The sequence below is a fragment of the Podarcis cretensis genome (assembly GCF_951804945.1).
Source record: "Podarcis cretensis genome assembly, chromosome: 12".
Taxonomy (NCBI): domain Eukaryota; kingdom Metazoa; phylum Chordata; class Lepidosauria; order Squamata; family Lacertidae; genus Podarcis; species Podarcis cretensis.
In genome coordinates this window covers 8,116,688-8,139,280 of record NC_137181.1, presented here as the reverse complement: position 1 = coordinate 8,139,280, position 22,593 = coordinate 8,116,688, and the positions used below count along the sequence as shown (strand labels likewise).

General features: G+C 44.5%; 1 protein-coding gene across 1 annotated transcript in view; it reads left to right on the top strand.

Annotated features, from left to right (window-relative positions):
* The window catches only part of AQP1 (aquaporin 1 (Colton blood group)), a 33,587-nt gene extending 30,389 nt beyond the window's left edge, over positions 1-3,198 (top strand). Inside the window, exons 4-5 of the mRNA XM_079947055.1 lie at positions 752-832; positions 1,743-3,198. Coding sequence (XP_079803181.1) covers positions 752-832; positions 1,743-1,916 — 255 coding nt within the window. The 3' untranslated portion in view covers positions 1,917-3,198. The remainder of the gene's footprint in view (positions 1-751; positions 833-1,742) is intronic.
* Positions 3,199-22,593: the final 19,395 nt, after the last annotated feature.

Sequence of the window (22,593 nt, the reverse complement as noted above, 5' to 3'; positions counted from 1 at the left end):
TCCTAGAATTGGGTGTAGAGAGGTATACTGACTCCGCAGTGAATGCTGTCAGGAACCGTGCTGAGGAGGGCTGCACTGAGGAAGAATTGTGGGAGCCACCCCCTCCTTCTGATCCTGATCCTGAATCTTCCCAGGAGCAGGAGGACAGTTTAGATTTGGAACAGTGGTTTGCAGAGGGGTATAGTTCAGAAGGCAGAAGCTGGGAAATACTGGATGGGGAACAGCTAGCAGTAGAGACACTAGAAGAGAGAGAGAGTTAACAGATTCACAGTCTCTGGGTAGTATCCACCCCCCTTCCTTAAAGTCCCGGAGAGCTCAGAAACTGTCAGAACAGAAAGCACAGAGGCTACAAACTCAGATTAAAAGATGTAGGAGTGACACAGATTAATAGGGATGGAGGGAAGAGTCACCTTAACTGGGAGCACTGCCATTCTGGTTAGATGCTTTCCTTTGTCCTTCGCTTTGTTTATTAAAGAAATTAACAGGTAAAAATTCCCTTTCGTTTGATCTGCTCATTTACGGCCACGGGGGAGGAAGTCGATTCCCCGAAGCCTGACAGATGCTCTCTTCAAGGGATGCTTCCTGAGATCTTTTTCACTGGAAATGTGGGAAAGCAGTTTCAACGTGCAACTGGATATGAATTAACTACCCATTTGCATTTGGGAGGTAGACAGGGTCCCTCAACAGACTGCCAATACCTGATAGAAAACCTGCCTCCTTGTGATTGTCGCTCTCTCTTCACTCACCTTAGATTGACTATACTGGTTGTGGAATCAACCCTGCAAGATCTTTCGGGTCCGCTTTGATTACCACTAACTTCACCAATCACTGGGTAAGTTTCAGGTCTTAACACTGAAATGGGTGCCCATTTGCAGAGGTATCGTATATGCTACTTGTGGTATGTGCTGGAAGCAGAGGAGAGTTCTGCTATGACTGTCAGTTGCCATTTCCGCCTGCTGTTTGTGGGTTGCCCATATAGGAGATATGATAGCCATCTTCAAGTATCTGAAGGGCTTTCACACTGAAGGTGGAAAAGACTTGCTCTCTGCTTCTCCAGAGGGTGGGACCAGAACCAGTGGATTCAAATTACAAGGAGATTCTGGCTAAATATTAGGAAGAACGTTCTGGCTGTTAGACAGTAGAACGGACAGCCTTGGAAGGCTTCATTGTGGTTTAAAAGAGAGGTTAGAAGGCCATCTCTCAGGGACTATTTATCTGTGATATCTGCATTTGAGGAGGGTTGGACTAGACACACCTGTTTGTTTGTTTGTTTGTTTGTTTGTTTGTTTGCTTGCTTGCTTGCTTGCTTGCTTGTTTGTTTGCAATATTACAAAAAAACAAAACAAAACACAGAGACTGGATTAAAAAGGGAAGCAAATAACTTAGCAGTGTGCTGTTACCAAGCTATGGGCAAAACTAAAACTAATCAGATCTTCTTAGCTTCTTTTCCCTGCTGGTGTCACCCAGAACTAATCACCTGCATACAACCAGCTCTAAATCACTTTAGTTCCTGCTCACATTATGCCACCTATTGACTACAGCACTATTCATCTTCTTCTCTAAAAATCTTCTCTTGGGTGGAGACAGTTTGAGGACCTCTCTTCATTGCTAGGAAATGACGAACTGGGAGGGGGTGGAAATGTGACAATTGCTTACGCCTCTGAAATAACTGATGGCAAAATGGCAATGTTTCTTTGTGAACTGCTCTGTCAAATGCGTCTTCTGTTGACCTTGCATTTCAGATTTTCTGGGTTGGCCCGCTGATTGGAGGGGCCAGTGCTGCCCTCATCTATGACTTCATCCTGGCTCCTAGGAGCAGCGACGTAACCGATCGCATGAAGGTCTGGACCAGTGGCCAGGTGGAAGAATACGACCTCGATGCTGATGACTCCAGGGTGGAGATGAAACCAAAATAGAGGCGAACCGAGACAGGAAGAAAAAGAAGACAAACAAAACCAATCTCTGAAGATTTTTATCAGTATTATAGACTCTTTGTAAAGCAACAAGCAATTCTTCCCAAAAATTTTATAAGTCATTAGAGTTTTTGTTCTCTTATTTCGTGCCTATTCTTTCCAGACTTTTAGATCTGTGGCTGCACAGTGAAACAAAAGAAAATTGGTGGGGCGGGTGGGAAGGAGATGACTATATTTTGTACTATATATGTGTGAAAGAGCTAGGGAGAAGATTTGCAAGTAATGATTCTGGAAGCCCAGGTTTAGATTTCTTAATCCAAAGGGACTGGCTTCTCCTGCAGTTTGATGGGCATATTGCAATGAAGCCCACACGAACAGCCTACAGGCAGTCAGAAAGGGATATCTGAAGAGATTTCACCTGCCAAATTCTAGAAATGAAAAAAAAATAAATCAATGGAAGTGCCTGGTGAGAAGATTTTGAACATGGAGGGCCAATTTTCATATTCTACAGATTGTGCAGATCTCTAGAAAGTGTCTGAGACACCAGAAGTGGTTTGTTGTTTTTAAAAATCACATGCAGACCCATTTAAGAACAGGCTCCAGAAGGAAGTCAGTGTTATTTAGTGCTATTTTTCCAGAAAAAGAGGTGCTGGAACTCACCATGAACATTTCCCTTGTTTTCTTATAATGGCAATGGCACCCACCCAACTGAGTTCTGGTGAGTTCCAGCTGAAAAAAAAAAGCCCTGGTGTTACTTAGGTGCATACTCTTACTTACAAATAATATGCGTTTATATATTATATGCATGTCGCTGCATACAAAATCCAAAAGAGAGGCATAAAGCTAAAGTATGGAATATCTCTTATTTCTTACAACTTGAAAGGACTTCTCTTCCCCTTTGTAGACATCTGTTGGCAATTTATTTATTTTCAAAGCCACACCTTGATGAAAAGTTGGCAGGGGCCAGGTATAATTTTTGTCACCTGGCCCACCGATTGCCTTGGAGATCAAAGGCTAGCATACCAGCTACAAGGAAATTCCCAAGTCAAGCGTCAATGAAATTAGTGGGGGTTAATGCAATTGGTTTTTCAAAGCTTCTCTATATTCCCAATGAGGTTTGTGCAGGATTATCACTTGGTGGGTTGTGCCAGTAAACTTTATTGTATGTACTTAACGTCAGCCCAGGTTTATTCATGTCTGTTAACACACATTCCTCTTCACGATGCACCACTAATTCTGCCGCATGTAAAAACGCTACCGACTCCCAATAAATGTTTACACCTTATAGTTTTGCATGTATGTAAACTGTATCTGTACATACCCGTATTATAAATCAGCTCCCCTCCCTGCCCCACCAACCTGCTTTGGGATGACATCAGTCATCAACTCCAATCAACATGGCAGCAGATGATGGGATTTGTAGTCCAAAACATCAGAATGGGGGCCAGAGAATACACGTCTAAAGAATAAATCAAATATTTTCACAATTTTTCACAAATTCCAAATCAGGAAAAACTTCCAAATTCTTTTATTGTTCAAAAGTTTGCTTTGAGGGATACTTAAGGTAAAGTATCAAAATTTTGTGGATGGATTTTATAGCGTTGTGCATTAGCTTGAACTCATTAGATTTGCAAGTTTATTTAATAATAATAATAAATTTTTATTTGTACCCCACCCTCCCTGGCCGGAGCCAGGCTCAGACCCCCTAACATCATATAAATAATACAATATGCATAAAAACAAGCAGTCAATCGATTAAAATGCATCCCAAAATTAATTCAAATAAATTAAAATTAAAACTGGAAAAATGGCAATCCTCAGGTTAAAATTGAAAGCAGTTAATACTCAAAAGAACCAGCTGTTTCCATTGATATTATAAGGACCTGTGAAACCTTTCTCCCCCATGCTGACATCCCACCAGCAACAAAAAATGCGATCCTATCCCGGGTTAGGAATATTGGAGGAAAAAATAGATGGGGATAATCTGAACTGGATTTCTACAAATGAATTTAAATTAGAAGAATGTACTGGAGATTCTTCCTCCCGGAAAAAAAACACTTCAGCCCTAAATCCTCAATAAACAGCAGTAACCAGGAAAAAGATACGATGATAATTTGTCCTTTATCTCTCTTTCAAGAGCAACATCCATTTCCCAAGGTATTCTGGAGTAGTTCAGTTCTCACAACAGCCCTGTTAGGTACACAAGATGGAGCGATAGGGACTGTTCTGAGGTCACCCAGTGGGCTGAGCTATATGGCAAAGCGGGAATTTGATTCAAACTCTCTGTAGTTTACCTCTGGCACTATTTTACTTGACCTCTCTGGCACAGTTTAGCAAACACTCAAATCTTCATAACCGTCACAACACCCATATAGGGAAGTCACTCCCCTAGGAGGAAAGAGAGCGGTCTTGGGGATTTTTTTTAGTTCAGAGAAAAGGTAACTAAGAGATGGGGTAGGAGAAGACAACACATATATATTGGCTCCCAGTACGTTTCCGAGCACAATTCAAAGTGTTGGTAAAGTAAAGGTAAAGGTACCCCTGCCCGTACGGGCCAGTCTTGACAGACTCTAGGGTTGTGCGATCATCTCACTTAAGAGGCCGGGAGCCAGCGCTGTCCGCAGACACTTCCGGATCACGTGGCCAGCGTGACAAGCTGCATCTGGCGAGCCAGCGCAGCACACGGAACGCTGTTTACCTTCCCGCTAGTAAGCGGTCCCTATTTATCTACTTGCACCCGAGGGTGCTTTCAAACTGCTAGGTTGGCAGGCGCTGGGACCGAGCGACAGGAGCGCACCCCGCCGCGGGGATTCAAACCACCGACCTTTCGATCGGCAAGTCCTAGGCGCTGAGGCTTTAGCCCACAGCGCCACCCGCGTCCCTACAAAGTGTTGGTGCTGACCTCTAAAGCCCTCAATGACCTTGGCCCGGTATACCTGAAGGAGCGTCTCCACCCCCATCGTTCTGCCCAGACACTGAGGTCCAGCTCCAAGGGCCTTCTGGCAGTTCCCTCACTGCAAGAAGTGAAGTTACAGGGAATCAGACAGAGGACCTTCTCGGTAGTGGCGCCCTCCCTGTGGAACGCCCTCCCAGCAGATGTCAAGGCAATAAACAACTATTTTACTTTTAAAAGACACCTGAAGACAGTCCTGTTTAGGGATATTTTAAATGTCTGAAGCTGTATTGTTTTTGATATTTGGTTGGAAGCCGCCCGGAGTGGCTGGGGAGACCCAGTCTGATGGGTCGGGTATAAATAATAAATTATTATTATTATTATTAACTTTCCAACATGCTAACTCTCCAATGGCTTGGCTTCATCTAAGAAGCCCCATACTTCCACTGTCTCCCAAGACAGATGGATTGCCAACCATGGTAGAATTTAATAAAATTACGCATGGAGAAAATGGATAGATATATTTCTCTGTCTCTCTTGCAACACTAGAACTCTCAGACATGCAATGAAACTGAATGTTAGTAGATTCAGGACAGATAAATGGAAGTACGTCTTCATGCAGAATATAATTAAACTTTGGAACTCACTGTCACAGGATGCCATACTGGCCATCTTTGAAAGAGGCTTGAAAAGAGGGTTCAACAAATGTATGGAGGACAAGGCTATTAATAGTTTTTCTCTCTCTCTCTCTCTCTCTCTCTCTCTCTCTCTCTCTCTCTATATATATATATATATATATATATTACCTCCACTGTCAGAGTCAATATGCCTCTGAGTATCAGTTTCTGGGAATCGCAGGTGGTCAGAGCATCCTTGCATTCATGTCCAGTTTCTTAGTTTCCCACAGACATCTGGTTGGCCATGTTGAGAACAATATACTGGGCCAGATGCTGAACCGCGTTGTTGCGATGTACGGAAGCCCTCAGTAGTCAAACTGTTTTTTAAGTAGGGCTTCATTCCAATTGCTGTCTTGCATCCCCATAAAGCAGTCTTCTTAACATCCAGGAATCAGCACAAACAGGCAGGGTTGCATACGAAGTGGGGACATCTACCAAGAAGAGATAGGGGGAGGCAGGTTCTGGCACCTGTCAGTCTTGCCCATAAGTTTCTCTGTTTGTATTCTGTTTCCTTGAATAAAGAATCAACTTTACTGATCGTCTCTCAGTCTCCGTGCTGGTCTGCAGCTGAACCAGACCTGTCACAGAGCAACTTATAAAATACAAAGCCTTTTTTTACAAAAATCGGAAAGTACAATGCATGACCTAGGACCCACGTACCTACGGGACCGCCTCTCCTGGTATGCCCCGCGGAGGACCTTGAGGTCCACAAATAACAACACTTTGGAAGTCCTGAGCCTCAAGGAGGTTAGATTGGTGTCAATCTTAGCACTGGCCCTGACTTGGTGGAATGCTCTGTCACAAGAGACTAGGGCCCTGTGGGACTTGACATCTTTCTGCAGGGCCTGCAAGACAGAGCTGTTCCGCCTGGCCTTGGGTTTGGACTCCGTCTGACCCTTATGTTTCCCTCCCCGTATGGCCTTGATTTATCGGCTACTTTAAAATGAGGCTGCATTTTAAATTGCATTTTAACCTGTATTTTAAAATGTCCCCCCTCCCCCCCTATTATGTTTTTACTGTGATTTTATTGGTGTTAGCCACCCTGAGCCCAGCTCTGGCTGGGGAGGGCGGGGTATAAATAAAATTTATTATTATTATTAAGATTCCTAAAAAGTTCAACGCCACAATAAGACAGGCAGCAGCTAGCTCTAACCCCACCCCACCAAAAGATGGGCAACACAGAATTGGGTACCTTAATTACCAAAGGCCTTAGTGTACTAAGATGTCTCAGTGTTGTCGTGGGGGGTGCATTTCCCTAGGGACAGCATTCCACACACAGGGGGGCACCATTGAAAAGTCCAAGTAAAGTTTGTTGTGCAACTACAACTTTTCAAAGAGGTTTTTTTTTAATATAAAAAAGACAACTTACTCAGGGAGTGGGGGGAACTGGCTCTATGATGGCACAGAAGCTAGCCAATCAGAGCTGTGCGCAGATGGCTTTTGCTGGAAACACAGCAGAATTGGTTCCTCCTGGGCTCGATTTTGTAGGTAAGATGGCGCAGGTGGCCCCAACAACTTCATGGTGGCTTGACAGCGCTAATAATAGCCTTGCGTGCCCTGAAAACAACAATGTTAATGAATCCCACTAGGCAGGAAGTTTCTATTGTCTTCCTGATACGCAACAGCTGCCCGCCGGTTCTTTTGTTAAAATGAAACATCATCTTTCATAACATTGCCGTTTGGGGGAAAGGGGCTTATGTTTCTCTTTGTCCTCTGGCAGTCTTGCGTGTTGGACTCAGATAAAACCAGGAAGTGAGGAAACAAAGACAATTGTGACACTGAAAAGAAAGGGAGGGGGGAGACAATGGCCTTTGGCTTGGTTCTCCAAGGTTTGCATATAAATTCCAGCGTGGGTCCAATCAGAACAGAACCAAATTAAGAATTCATTAAACACATGAAGAATCGAAGTAGGAGGTTTAGGGAGGAACTCATGGAAGACAGAGCAAGCTTATTGTCTTGTGCTCTGGAGGGTAGGACTCAAACCCATGGATCCAAGTTACAAAAAAGGAGATTCTGACTAAATATCAATAAGAATTTTCTGACAGTAAGAGCTGTTGGACTGGACTCCCTTGGGACATTGTAGACCTCCTTGGAGGTTTTGAAGTAGAGGTTGAGTGGCCATCTGTCATGGATGTTTTAACTGAGATTCCTGAAGTTCTATGATTCTTTGGGGTACGTTGGCAGGACACATGCTGTGCATGCAGAGGGTCCCAGTTTTCAGTTCCTGATAACTCCAACTAAAACGATCAGTTGGCAGATATGACAAGTCCTCTTCCAGAGACCTTGGAGATCCACTTCCAATCAGAGTGGACAATGTGGGCTATCATCATCATCATCAAACCTTTTATTGGCATCACATAAAGGTAAAAGGTAAAGGTACCCCTGCCCGTATGGGCCAGTCTTGACAGACTCTGGGGTTGTGCGCCCATCTCACTCAAGAGGCCAGGGGCCAGCGCTGTCCGGAGACACTTCCGGGTCACGTGGCCAGCGTGACATCGCTGCTCTGGCGAGCCAGAGCCGCACACGGAAACGCCGTTTACCTTCCCGCTGGTAAGCGGTCCCTATTTATCTACTTGCACCCGGAGGTGCTTTCGAACTGCTAGGTTGGCAGGCGCTGGGACCGAGCAGCGGGAGCGCACCCCGCCGCAGGGATTCGAACCGCTGACCTTTCGATCGGCAAGTCCTAGGCGCTGAGGCTTTAACCCACAGCGCCACCTGCGTCCCACTATTGGCATCACATACATACATCCAAAACAAATCAGTACAGAATTACCGCTTCCCCAGTGGCACAAAACATTTGCTAAAAGAAAGGGGGCAAAGCAGTCTATCGTCACATCTCTAGGTCTCCGGGGAGATCAGACGTCTGCAGTGTGTTTCGACGACAAAAAAACAAATAGAGATATTTAGCCACTAACTTGGTGAGCTCCTGATCATTCCCCAGTAATAGAAAATGTATGACCTCCAACTCTGGTTTCCATTTGGGGTTACAGAGTTGATCTAGAAATTGCTGGCGGAGATCAGCATATAGTTTACAATTGAGAACCATATGTGTAAGGGTTTCCACCAGGTGGTCTTCACATGACCAAGTTCTTCATCCTCCTCCTCCTCCTCCTCCTCCAATCCTCCATTCAAAGATCCCGGGGCAGTTCACAGGATAAAGTTACAAAATTTTGTTGTTTAGTTGTTTTAGTCGTGTTCGACTCTCCATGACCCCATGAACCAGAACATGCCTTGGAAACTCTCACTTTTCTTCTCAAAGCTTCTCCTTTTTTTATGTCTATGGAGTTTTCTTGGCAAAATGCTGGAGTGGATTGCCAGTTCCTTCTCCTGGTGGATCACATTTAGTCTAAACTCTTGGCTATGACCTGCCCATCTTGGGTGGCCCTGCACGACATAGCTCAGAGCTTCTCTTGAGTTATTCAAGCCCCTTCACCATGACAAGGCAGTGTTCCATGAAGGGGAAAATTACAAAATAAGAACCCACAAAAAATGGACAAAAACATTTTCGTCCTATGGTTGGGGAAAGCATTCTGCAAATGGGGAGCCCCTTACCAAAAAATGCACCAACAGATGTGGAAAGGTGAAAAACTGAATTTAAGATAAGGATATAGGTGCAATGGCGGGTAACCAAAATGGACAGATCCTTATTCATGACCCACCATGACAAATGCAATCTGTTTGTCAAGAATGTATAACTTGCTGTTGAAATGGAATACACAGGATGAAACGGTTAAATCTGCTATGATTAAATGGGCACAAGATGTTGGACATAACATTATGATGGCTGACTGGGAACAGTTATGGACCACTGGCATGAAGTTTACGGCATGTAATGCCTTAAGAGAGAATATAATGGAAATGATCTACAGGTGGTACATGACGCCAGTCAAGCTTGCAAAAATTTATCATTTGCCCGATAACAAATGTTGGAAATGTAAAGAGATTGAAGGTACATTCTTTCACCTTTGGTGGACGTGCCCAAAGATTAAGACCTTTTGGGAGATGATCTATAATGAAATGAAAAAGGTATTTAAATATACCTTCCAGAAGAAACCAGAGGCCTTTCTCTTGGGCATGGTCGGCCAATTGGTGTTAAAGGAGGATAGAACTTTCTTTATGTACACCACAACAGCAGCAAGAATACTTATCGCAAGGTATTGGAAGACACAAGATTTACCCACCCGGGAAGAATGGCAGACTAAGGTGATGGACTATATGGAACTGGCTGAGATGACTGGCAGAATCCGAGACCAAGGAGAAGAGTCGGTGGAAGAAGATTGGAAAAAAATTTAAAGTTTATCTTCAGAAATATTGTAAAATTAAGGAATGTTAGAAAGATGTTGGAATAGAATTATCTGGTTTTAGTAGAAATGATATAAAGGATTAAGTAAAAATAATTTTGTGAAAGAAGAGAATGTAAAATCACAATATATTAAGATAAACTATTAAGATAAAAACAAAGCTGAAGGATTTGCTGAAATATCTAACTGAATTAGAATACAAAAATGGGAGGTGTGAGGAGGTCAAGGAAGCAAGTGAATGAAAGTAAGTGATGTAAAGGTTGGATCTGTTTTTTGTATTGTTTGTATTTTTTCTGTCCTTTCTATTTTTCTTTTTCTTTTTTCTCTTTGTAATCTTTAATATTGGAATAAATATCATTTAAAAAAAAAAAAGACAAATGCAATCTGTGGGTAATGTATTGCTCCCAGGTGGAACTGGAAAAAAATATGTTTTTTACCCAGCTTGCTTGATGCAGCAAAAAGGAATGGCAGGATCTGGCTTATATTGAAGGCCTTTGGGACAGCGCCTTTGGCTGGCTAAGACCTTGGAGAGTTCCTGCTTACGCAGCTGGAGAAGCTAGTAGCTAGTCTGAGAGTATATAAAGCAGTTCCTTATATTCTTGAGAAGATTGTCTTGCAAATTTCCTACTGGTTTGACCTGCTATCATTCCTGTTTCTGATATCATTTCCAGCTAAGGACAAAACAAAGCCATGCTTTCCGCGATTGCAACGAATAAACGTGGTTGCCAGCCAGAATAGATGAAAAGCAGGAAATGGTGTCTGAAAAATGTATTTCTGATAAATTTCCAGTCTATAAACATGGGAAGGGAAAGGCCAGCACAGTTCCAATTTCAGCTCGCTCTTCTGAAATCTTGGGCTGTGCAATGATCTCCAAATTGGCCCTCCATGGGGGAACACACACACACAGACACATCTCTGGCAAGCTACAGAGGATATTGTGGAACTCCAAGCAACTGACGGATTTTGTGACAGGCCAGAGCACCACAATACGTGCCGATGTTAGCGCAGAATTTGGGACAAAGAATCATAGCTGATTTGGGCTTGAATCATCACAGTGCTTCTAGTTTACAGGGCAGATTGGACCCAACAATGGCAAAGGGCAAAGTGACCTCCATACCCCGCAAGTGTCCTGGGAAAACTAGGACAGCTTGTTTTTATAATGCGAAAGCATGGTGGCCATTTTGGGCACTGTGATCTCATGGAATTTCACAGCGAGATCTCACCTTGAAAAAGCTCTTTCTTTGAGGCTGTGATCTCACAAGGTGCCCCAAAATGTGTGTTTTGGGGCACCATGCTCGCCCTGAAAAAAAAAAGAGTGTCTTTGGGATTCCATGAACTCGTACACATCATGTGACTGGTGTGGCAGCATGACTAGGAAAATACGGGTCACTGGTTGGGCCCTGGTATAGGCTGGATCACTCTGGGCCCAGCCCAACCTGTGCCCTGAACCAAGTCAGAGGCCATTGATTGCCCTAGGATAGGTCAGCAACTGTGATGGCCTGGGACTCGGGCTCGGACTTGGAACCAGAGGAGACTCAGTCTGCACTGGATCCTTTGCCTCAGGCATCATCTGAACCAAATCTGGGGCCTGATCCTGAAGAGTCCCAGTCTGCACAGGTTCCCCTGCAACAAGCACCAGCTGGGCTGAGTCAGGGGTCTGAGCCTGCCCTGGCTCCAGATGCGGGGATTACCTCGTTGCCTCCAGCTGGGTCATCACTTACAGCTGCTCCACTACTGGTTGGGTCAGTGGAGGCTGAGGTCTAGCAACCCCTGGGTCTAGCAACCCACAAACATTTCCCTAGAAGCAGAGACTGAGGTCTGAGAGAAGGAGAGACCTGAGTACTCGGAGGAGGAGTGCTCGCCTTCAGGCAAAACAGGGAGGTGAGTCACTGGGGGATCAAGACCAGCCGCTACCCCGACAAAGATAAAAGGCTGTTGGACCCTGCCCCAGGTTGCGGGAGCAACTTTTCTATATGCTAGATCCTGTACCTGTCCTTGCCTGGTTTCCTGCCTCATGTCCTGCCTTGGCCCTGTCGGACTGACTTCCAGCAGATCCTTCAGATTCTGGACCAGTCCTGGACTGCGTTTCACGGGTTACCCCCAGAACCAGCACAGCAACGAATGGGGAGAAGGAGATCATGCAGGCAGGACTTTGTTTAATTAGGGCTACAGTGGTACCTTGGTTTTCAAATGCAATCCGTTCTGGAAGTCCGTTTGAATTCCAAAGTGTTCGAAAACCAAAAACTGAAAGCAGAAGCCTCAAAATGGAAGCCTCACTATGGTAAACTCAAAATGGAAGCCGTGCTTCCTTTTCAATTTCCGGGGCGTGTTAGAAAACCAAGGCGTTTACTTCCCAGTTTTTTACGTCCGAGTTCCGTAACGTTCAGCTAGAGAGGCTCTCGAAAACTGAGGTAATACTGTACTTTAAAATGAAGCCAGTGCACAGACAGGATCTTGAAAACCTTGAAAAAAAGTTCTCAGGGGGGATCTATTTTAGTTCTCTTCTGTTTCCCACATGTCCTTGTCATCGATTCATTCTCTCCCATTTCCTTTCTTTCCCTTTTTTATTTTTCTAACCTTTTGGCAATTATTAACTATAATCAACAAAACTCTGCCCCTCCCCCCCAAAAAAGCCCTTCAAATCATAATATTTTGCACCCTTCCCCATGTTTCACATTAAGCAGAGATGGGGGGTGGGTTGGTATAACACCTACTAGAGGTCAGGCACAGGCCAAACCATTAATATTTTTGAATTCACATATATGCTTCATGCAGCATGAATTAGGTAAGTTCACATTAACACGCGGACCAAAGAGAATTCTTGCTCCATTCCTGTTTGTTGCTAACTTGAAACACACACACACACACACACACACACACACAGGCTTTTTAATACTTGCTGACCAGCTTCTATAATGCATGCAGATGGAACAAGGAGGGATTTATTCATTCACTTTGCCATTTGGAAGACAAAAAGCTCCCTCATGCCACAGGGAAAATGGAGGAAAACATGCTTGGCAGAGATGTGGAGTTTTTCAAGGCTATTTCTGGGAAGTGTTTGCAACTCTGCTTAGAACTGACTGCTGCAGAACACTGACTGCTGTCTGCTGAAAATGCATCTTTTGGCCACGTACAATTGGGAAGGGTGTAGAATGAAGGGCTGAGGCGGCAGTGAAAATTTGGCTCAAATGGAGTATCGGGGGGAAGTTCAGGGTTTGTTTCTTTTAAAACTTCCCTCCCAGGCTGACTGATGATGTTTTCAGGTGCATTCAGATGTGAGGAATACTGCATTAGTTTTCCTGATTGAACCTTGATGCTAGATTACTGCAATGCACTGTTTGTGGGGCTGCCCTTGGGTCTAGTTTGCAAAGTCCAACGGGCACAGAATTCTGCAGCCAGATTGCTTCGGGTTGAGAACGTGGGACCCCTTTGTTAAAACAGCTGAACTGGCTGCCCATTTACTGTTGAGCCAGGCTCAAGGTATTAATTGTATTAATTAACAAACCAAACAACTTAGGTCCAAGGTGCCTCAGGGACCACATGAACCCTTACACCTCAGCTCAAGTGTCAGAGATCATCTGCAGGATGTCTTTGGTCATTCCCCAGGTTGGGGAGGCTTGCTAGACAACAATGAGAAATGGCGCCTTTAGCGTCATTGGCCCAGTCCTGTGGAACTCTCTGCCACAAGAGATTCAACGGGTGCCTTCTGTGCCAACTTTTAAATGCCTGCTGAAAACTTTTCCATTCTGCTAGCCCTATGAATGCATCCCCCCACATGGCTTATTGATGTTTACTTTAAAATATCTTTTTGCAGAACTTTCAAAACTGACATACAAGTTGCTTATGGGACAAGGATAACTGTGACTTTAAAGATGAATGGGGACCCTTTACAAAGTATTTGAAGACGCAACACAGTGAACTGGACTCCTTGGCTGGTTTTGAAAAAACATTCACAAACTTTTTATTGGTAATTATCAGCTAAATAGTTTGGGGATCTATACAACTGTGTAACATGCAGAAAACAGCATTTTTAGAGAAATCAAAGAGTGGAACTGAGGGAAGTCGGGGGATGGGGGTGGGTGGGTTCTGTGGGGGGGAGGGAGGAAAAATGGGGGGAAATAAGGACGATATGTTTCTGGATAATATGTTTTGTTTTAATTTTGAATAAAAAAGTAATAAAAAAAATATCTTTTTGCTTTTAACTTGTTTTTAACTTTGTATGATATCATTGCTTGGCTTTACGTTTTTATATTGTTGTAAACCACTGTGATATATATATATATATATATATATATATATATATATATATACACACACACACACGACACAGGGGTATATCGATATTTTCATAATCAACAAACAAATTATAATGCTAGTGCTTCTGTCCCGTTTTTTTGTTGTTCCTTTCACAGCACAGTACCAGAAATGGAACTAACCGTGTTTCTCTCGGCCGTCCAAGTCTATCTTCTTCCTCTGTATTCTTCAGCATGTGAACAAGCAGGCGGGAGAGAACGTATCTGCAAATTGCATTTCAGGCTCTTCCCGGAGCTGTGAAACACCTCCTCCTTGTCCCTTGTAACAATTGCAGCAATTCTATCCTACCTTTGGACCATGAGTGGGAAACCTCTGGCCCAGGATTGCATTGTGGCCCTCCACATCTCTGTATCTGGCCACCAGAATCCTCCCTTCACTGGCAAGGTGCCCTTGAACTCTGATAACGCCCCTTGCTTATCAGGATAGAGAGATGGCTATGTGATTGTGGGCAGAAGCTGGCCTTCTTTACAGGACCGCCTCCCCTGGAATGCCCCGCAGAGGACCTTAATGTCCATGAATAATCATAGTTTAGAGGTCCCGGGCCCTAAGGAAGTCAGATTATCCTTCACCAGGGCCAGGGCCTTCTCAGTGGTGGCTCCAACCTGGTGGAATGCTCTGTCCTATGAGACCAGGGCCCTGCAGGATTTAACTTCCTTCCGCAGGGCCTGTAAGACAGAGCTATTCTGCCTGGCTTTCAATTTGTACTCAGCCTGATCTTTTATTTCCCTTCCTCCCCCCCCCCCTTTTTATGAGGATTACCTGCTCTGGATCCCACAGCTAATTCTCCCCTGGTCTCCCCGCTAGCCCAAATAGGACTAATTAGGCAGCTAGCCCCCCTAAATAAATTTTTGAATTTTGAATTAATTATTCACATTTTATACTGTATTTTATGCTGTTTATTGTTGCATGAATTAAGTGTTTTAAATCTGTTGTTAGTCACCCTGAGCCCAGTTTTCTGAACCAGGAAAGGTAGGGTATAAATAAAAATTTATTATTATTATTATTATTATTATTATTATTATTATTCTGTACAAAAGTCAGAGACCTTGCTCCAAGGTCCATTCAATAACCTAGGCAGTCCACGTAATGAGCACTCACACGTTGCACTGTGGGTGCCCTTTGCGGGGTCACGCGCGGCGCTCCAGACCCCAGGGAACTTACTGGTTGTATGGGCTGATCTGCCTCTCAGTGTTATTCTTTGGAGGTTCACGCCCAGCCTCAGTTAGTCAATTTACACTGCTGTAGATTGTGAAGCCAGTTGCATAAATAGGGGGTGGAGCCAACAATAGCCAGGCAGTCGGCTCAGGAGCTTCTAGGTTGTTACTCAGGAGCTCCGCATCTTGAAATGCACCTCCTTAATTTGAGCTGCACCAATGATCCCCCTTATCCATCACTTTTAGGCCTGAAAATTGGTTGATCCTCTTTCCCCAGCGCCTCCATGTGGGCTCCATGCGCCCCAGAAAGGTACTGCCAGTCATTGTAGACCAAACTGAGTTGGAAGGACCAGTGGGTTCTGATTCAGTATAAGGAGGCTCTCTGTGGAAGAATGGAAGAAAAAGGCAGGAGATTTTTTTTCTGGCACGGTGCTGACACCAGTTGTTAATATAAGAGCACCCAGGAAGGGACGGAATCAATGAATCGCTGGTGTCGATAAGAGAAGTCTGAGCAACGGCTTCACAAGGCAGTAGGGAGAAATCAGAGTAGACGTCATAGAGAGAGAGAGAGAGAGAGAGAGAGAGAGAGAGAGAGAGGCCCATCATAATTCTTCAAGAGCTGAGCACATTAAGCAATGGATCCAGCCTGCCAGGAAAGGAAATGAATCAGTCCCAGGGCAAAAATATGCAAGGCTAGACGGGCATCTGTTATGGAATAATCAGATCAGCTCCAGCTGCAGTGAAAGTAGAGAGAGGCGAAAACGACCCAGTTGTTTTGTCTAAGCCAAACAATGCTGCTTGAGAGATTACCGGGGCCATGGCTAGGCCTGCAGGAATGGCATCTGCCGGATTCAGCAGCGCAGCCTGCAAGGTGCTTGGGTAAGATCCCCAGTTTTGCTGGGGAAACAACACATGGCAAGGAACCACTCCGTGCAATAGAAATGAGTGCAGCAGAATCAGCAGGTTTGCAGCTGGGACACAGAGAGAAGAAATAGGCCAGACCTTTGCATGCAGCTGGGTGAGGGACAACCCATACACCAAAATGGTTTGTTGTTGTTGTTGTTTAGTCGTTTATTAGTGTCCGACTCTTCGTGACCCCATGGATCAGCGCACGCCAGGCACTCCTGTCTTCCACTGCCTCCCGCAGTTTGGCCAAACTCATGCTGGTAGCTTCGAGAACACTGTCCCACCGTCTCGTCCTCTGCTGTCCCCTTCTCCTTGTGCCCTCCATCTTTCCCAACATCAGGGTCTTTCCCAGGGAGTCTTCTCTTCTCATGAGGTGGCCAAAGTACTGGAGCCTCAGCTTCAGGATCTGTCCTTCCAGCGAGCAGTCAGGGCTGATTTCCTTAAGAATGGATAGGTTTGATCTTCTTGCAGTCCATGGGACTCTCAAGTGTCTCCTCCAGCACCAGAATTCAAAAGCATCCATTCTTCGGCGACCAGCCTTCTTTATGGACCTTCTTATGAAGGTGCGGAAATGCAGTTCTGAAAGCCCCCCTACACTAGAAAACAAAAAATGATGCCTCCTGCCTCTGGTGTAGTATAAAGGAGTGCAGCAATTCCTTGAGAGCCACAATCGAATCTTTGTTCCTGAGGAACTAGATTTCTTCTTGCAGAGGATTTCTATGTGGCAGCGGCGGGTGAGGGCAGCATTTGAAAATGGCATACCGTTTTTAAGCCTCTCATGGTTGGAAGAGAGGCACTGCCTGCACTAATTGGCAGAGGTGCTCTACAATCTCTCCCTCTCTCTCTTTTTTAGATATTTATAAGATATTTATTGAAATTTTCAAACATAATACATTGTAAAACAAAAAGAGAAAAGACAACAAAAATACCAAAAATACAAAAATAAAAACAACTAAAAAAAAGAAAAAAACACATAAAGTTTCCATTTACTTATTTTCTTTTAACTTATTTTCCAGACCTCCTCATACCTCCCTTTCTTATATTCCAATTCAGATCGTTTGTTCAACAAATCCTCACCATCAGATTATTATTTTTTTCTTATTTCAAAACCTTGTTTTCCATATCTCTTAAGCCTTACAACTGGAAACCACTTAATTTCTGTCCAACATCATACTAACATTCATTAATTTTACAATATTTCTGCAAATAGTCTTTAAACTTCTTCCAATCTTCTTCCGCCGACTCTTTTCCCTGGTCTCGGATTCTGCCAGTCATTTCTGCCAATCCCATATAATCGATCATCTTCATCTGCCATTCTTCCAGAGTGGGTAAATCTTGTGTCTTCCAATATTTTGCGATAAGTGTTCTTGCTGCTGTTGTCGCATACATAAAAAAAGTTCTATCCTTCTTTGGCACCAATTGGCCAACCATGCCCAGGAGAAAGGCCTCTGGCTTCTTCAGAAAGGTATATTTAAATACCTTTTTCAATTCATTATAGATCATCTCCCAGAAACGTGCTCTACAATCTTAGGCAGGGAAGATCACCAGTGCTTCCTGGGGATTGAACCTGGAAACTTCTCCATGCAAGGCAGAGGCTCTACCCCTGAGCTACAGCTCTCCTGCAAGCGGATCCTCCCTGGCAAAGTGCCCCCTCAAAAGTGCTAATGGCAGCGTTGGTGGCAGTGGCAGGGGACAGGCAGCTGTGAATCACCAGATCGTTATAATTTCTCACCCACGGGTTCTCTTCTTCTTTGGCAATCCCTCGCAGCCGAGTAAGATTGTCTTCCATAAACACGGTTTTAACAGTGAGTCCGTAAGTGACTGTGGAGGCCAGTTCTGGATCCACACATCCTTCCACAGTGGGGACATTGGTTTCCGGGTGGTAGTTGATCACAGCGTGGATTTGCCAAGCGTGCCTTCCTCCTAGCACGTTTCTCCCTTGCGTCCTGAGTTCGAGTGTCTTCAAAGCCCATGACACCTTTGGTAAAGGCTGTTCTCCAATTGGAGCGCTCACAGGCAGGCAAGTGTTTCCCAGTTGTTGGTGTTTATACTACATTTTTTTAGATTTGCCTCGAGACAGTCTTTAAACCTCTTTTGTTGACCACCAGCATTACGCTTTCCATTTTTAAGTTTGGAATAGAGTAGTTGCTTTGGAAGACGATCATCAGGCATCCGCACAACATGACCAGTCCAACGAAGTTGATGTTGAAGAATCATTGCTTCAACACTGGCGATCTTTGCTTCTTCCAGTACACTGGCATTAGTTTGTCTTCCCAAGTGTAAAAATTTTCAGAGACACCGTTGATGGAATCTTTCGAGGTGTTGACTACTCACTCACAGCAGTGTTATGTTGGAGGAATTGCAGGTACAGCCGTACCTTGCAAGTTGAATGGAATCTGTTCCGGAAGTCCATTTGATTTCCAAAACGTTCAGAAACCAAAGCGCTGTTTCTGATTGGCTGCAGGAAGCTCTTGCAGCCAATTGGAAGCCACGTCAGACATTCGGCTTCAAAAAATAGTTTGAAAACCAAAACACTCACTTCCAGTTTTCGATCGTTTGGGAGCTGAAGCGTACAGATTCCAAGGCATTCGGCAACCAAGGTACGACTGTAATTAAACTGGTAGATGGCTTGCAAATAGTGCAAAGTACCCTCCAACATTTCTCCAATGAAAATAGGGACATCCTGTTCTTCCATCGGGAAGCTTCTCCCGTGTTTAATCTCACATGGACATCATATGTACATTGACATCGGTCCCCTTGAGCCAACTGCAACCTCTCCACCGAACCTACCTCACAGGGTTGTTGTAAAGAAAAAATGTGTGAGGGAGGGGATCATGTACAATACCTTCAACAGTTATATGGAAGGGGGGGGGGAATTGAGCAGTAAGATGCCTTGAGTCCCTGTCAGGGGACAAGCGGGATACAACAACAACAACAACAACAACAACAATAACAACAACAACAACAGAAACTGTGAGATCAGGAACATACCAGAGCAGGCATCCCCAAACGCGGTCCTCCAGCTGTTTTGGGACTACAACTCCCATCATCCCTAGCTAACAGGACCAGTGGTCAGGGATGATGGGAACTGTAATCCCAAAACACCTGGAGGGCCGACTTTGGGGGTGCCTGTACCAGAGAGTAAATCCTATTGAACTCAGTGGGACTCAGTTCCGAGTCAAGATGTTTAGGATTGCGGTGTAAGGCTGCTCAGTCTTTACCCAGTTACCTGGGAGTAAGCTCCATTGAATACAGTGGAACTTCTTGGTAGTCAGTGTAAGGTATTCGGGAGCCAAAACGTTCGACTTGCAAGGCGTTCGGGATCCAAGGTACAACTGTATTTGTTTATATATTTTATTTACTGCATCTACATCACACCTTTTTTCTCCAAGGAGCTTTTTCTCTGCATGGAGAAGGTCCCAGGTTCCATGTCTGGCATCTCCTGAGTATGACTGAGAATCGTCCGCTTCCTGATACTCTGCCAGTCAGTGCCAGCAGTACTGAGCTAGCTAGATTAATGGCCTAACTCAGTGTAGAAAGACAGAAGCCTTTGGCCCATGAGCTAGCAGATGTTGACCCCCCACTGAAAAGCACAAAAGATGAGACTCCTGAAAGTTACTGCTAGTAGACGACATGAGCTAAACTCTGGGGATGTGTGCTTTTGACAGAAGAAGAACCCTCTAATCATGTCAGCCAGACAAACAAATATCGGGATGAATTTGTGCCCTGCAAGCTCACGCTCCATCCGTCCCCAGAATTGATCTACTGATTCCAGCTTTGTGTGCCTGACAAAGTAGGTTGTGGCCTACAAAAGTCTTTGTGCTAAGAGTAACAGACATTAGTCTCTCATAGAATCATAGAATCATAGAATCACAGAGTTGGAAGAGACCACAAGGGCCATCGAGTCCAACCCCCTGCCAAGCAGGAAACACCATCAGAGCACTCCTGACATATGGTTGTCAAGCCTCTGCTTAAAGACCTCCAAAGAAGGAGACTCCACCACACTCCTTGGCAGCAAATTCCACTGTCGAACAGCTCTTACTGTCAGGAAGTTCTTCCTAATGTTTAGGTGGAATCTTCTTTCTTGTAGTTTGGATCCATTGCTCCGTGTCCGCTTCTCTGGAGCAGCAGAAAACAACCTTTCTCCCTCCTCTATGTGACATCCTTTTATATATTTGAACATGGCTATCATATCACCCCTTAACCTCCTCTTCTCCAGGCTAAACATGCCCAGCTCCCTTAGCCGTTCCTCATAAGGCATCGTTTCCAGGCCTTTGACCATTTTGGTTGCCCTCCTCTGGACACGTTCCAGTTTGTCAGTGTCCTTCTTGAACTGTGGTGCCCAGAACTGGACACAGTACTCCAGGTGAGGTCTGACCAGAGCAGAATACAGTGGCACTATTACTTCCCTTGATCTAGATGCTATACTCCTATTGATGCAGCCCAGAATTGCATTGGCTTTTTTAGCTGCCGCGTCACACTGTTGGCTCATGTCAAGTTTGTGGTCAACCAAGACTCCTAGATCCTTTTCACATGTACTGCTCTCAAGCCAGGTGTCACCCATCTTGTATTTGTGCCTCTCATTCTTTTTGCCCAAGTGCAATACTTTACATTTCTCCCTATTAAAATTCATCTTGTTTGTTTTGGCCCAGTTCTCTAATCTGTCAAGGTCGTTTTGAAGTGTGATCCTGTCCTCTGGGGTGTTAGCCACCCCTCCCAGTTTGGTGTCATTTGCAAATTTGATCAGGATGCCCTTGAGTCCATCATCCAAGTCGTTGATAAAGATGTTGAATAAGACGGGGCCCAAGACAGAACCCTGTGGCACCCCACTAGTCACTCTTCTCCAGGATGAAGAGGAACCATTGATGAGCACCCTTTGGGTTCGGTCAGACAGCCAGTTACAAATCCACTGAGTGGTAGCATAGTCAAGTCCGCATTTTACCAGCTTCTTTACAAGAATATCATGGGGCACCTTGTCAAATGCCTTGCTGAAATCAAGGTAGGCTACATCCACTGCGTTCCCTTCATCTACCAGGCTTGTAATTCTGTCAAAAAATGAGATCAGGTTCGTCTGACATGACTTATTTTTCAGAAATCCATGCTGACTATTGGTGATCACAGTATTCCTTTCTAGGTGCTCACAGACTGTTTGCTTAATGATCTGCTCCAGAATCTTCCCTGGTATTGATGTCAGACTGACTGGGCGGTAATTATTTGGGTCCTCTCTTTTCCCCTTTTTGAAAATAGGGACAACATTTGCCCTCCTCCAGTCTGCCGGGACTTCGCCTGTTCTCCAGGAATTCTCAAAGATGACTGCCAGTGGTTCTGAGATCACATCTGCCAGTTCTTTTAATACTCTTGGATGCAGTTCATCTGGCCCTGGAGACTTGAATACATCTAAATTAGCCAAGTATTCTTGTACTATCTCCTTAGTTATTCTGGGCTGTGTTTCCTCTGCTGAATCATTTGCTCTAAATTCTTCAGGTCGGGCATTGTTTTCTTTATTGGAGAAGACTGAGGCAAAGAAGGCATTGAGGAGTTCAGCCCTTTCTGTGTCCCCTGTTTGCATTTCACCATCTTCTCCTCTGAGTGACCCCACTATTTCTTTCTTCTTCCTTTTGCTACAAACATACCCATAAAAGCCTTTTTTGTTGCTTTTAACCTCTCTAGCAAGCCTGAGTTCATTCTGTGCTTTAGCTTTTCTGACTTTGTGTCTACATGTGCTGGCTATTTGTTTGAATTCCTCTTTGGTCGTTTCCCCCCTTTTCCATTTTTTGTACACATCCTTTTTAAATCTTAACTCAGTTAAAAGTTCTTTAGATAGCCACCCTGGCTTCTTTAGGCACCTTCCATGTTTCCGTCTCATTGGTATTGCCTGAAGTTGTGCTTTTACTATCTCCCTCTTAACAAACTCCCAGCCATCATGAACTCCCTTTCCTTTTAGTATTACTGTCCATGGGATCTCACCCAGCACTTCCCTAAGTTTTATGAAGTCGGCTTTCTTAAAGTCAAGAAATTGAGTCCTAGTATGCTTGGCTGCTCCTTTCCGCTTTATAGTAAACTTCAGAAGAGCATGATCACTCACGCCTAATGATCCTTCCACTTCTACCCCACTAACCAGGTCATCAACATTGGTTAGGACCAGATCTAAAATGGCTGTTCCTCTTGTTGCTTCTCCCACTTTCTGGACAATGAAGTTGTCTGCAAGGCCAGTGAGGAATCTGTTTGACCTTATGCTCTTGGCTGAGTTTGACATCCAGCAAATATCCGGGTAATTGAAGTCCCCCATTACTACTATCTCCCTTCCTTTTGCATGCTTGGCCATCTGTTCCAGGAAGGCATCATCTATGTCCTCCGTTTGGCTTGGGGATCTATAGTAAACTCCCACAATGAGGTCCCTGTTATTTTTCTCTCCCTTAATTTTGACCCAGATGC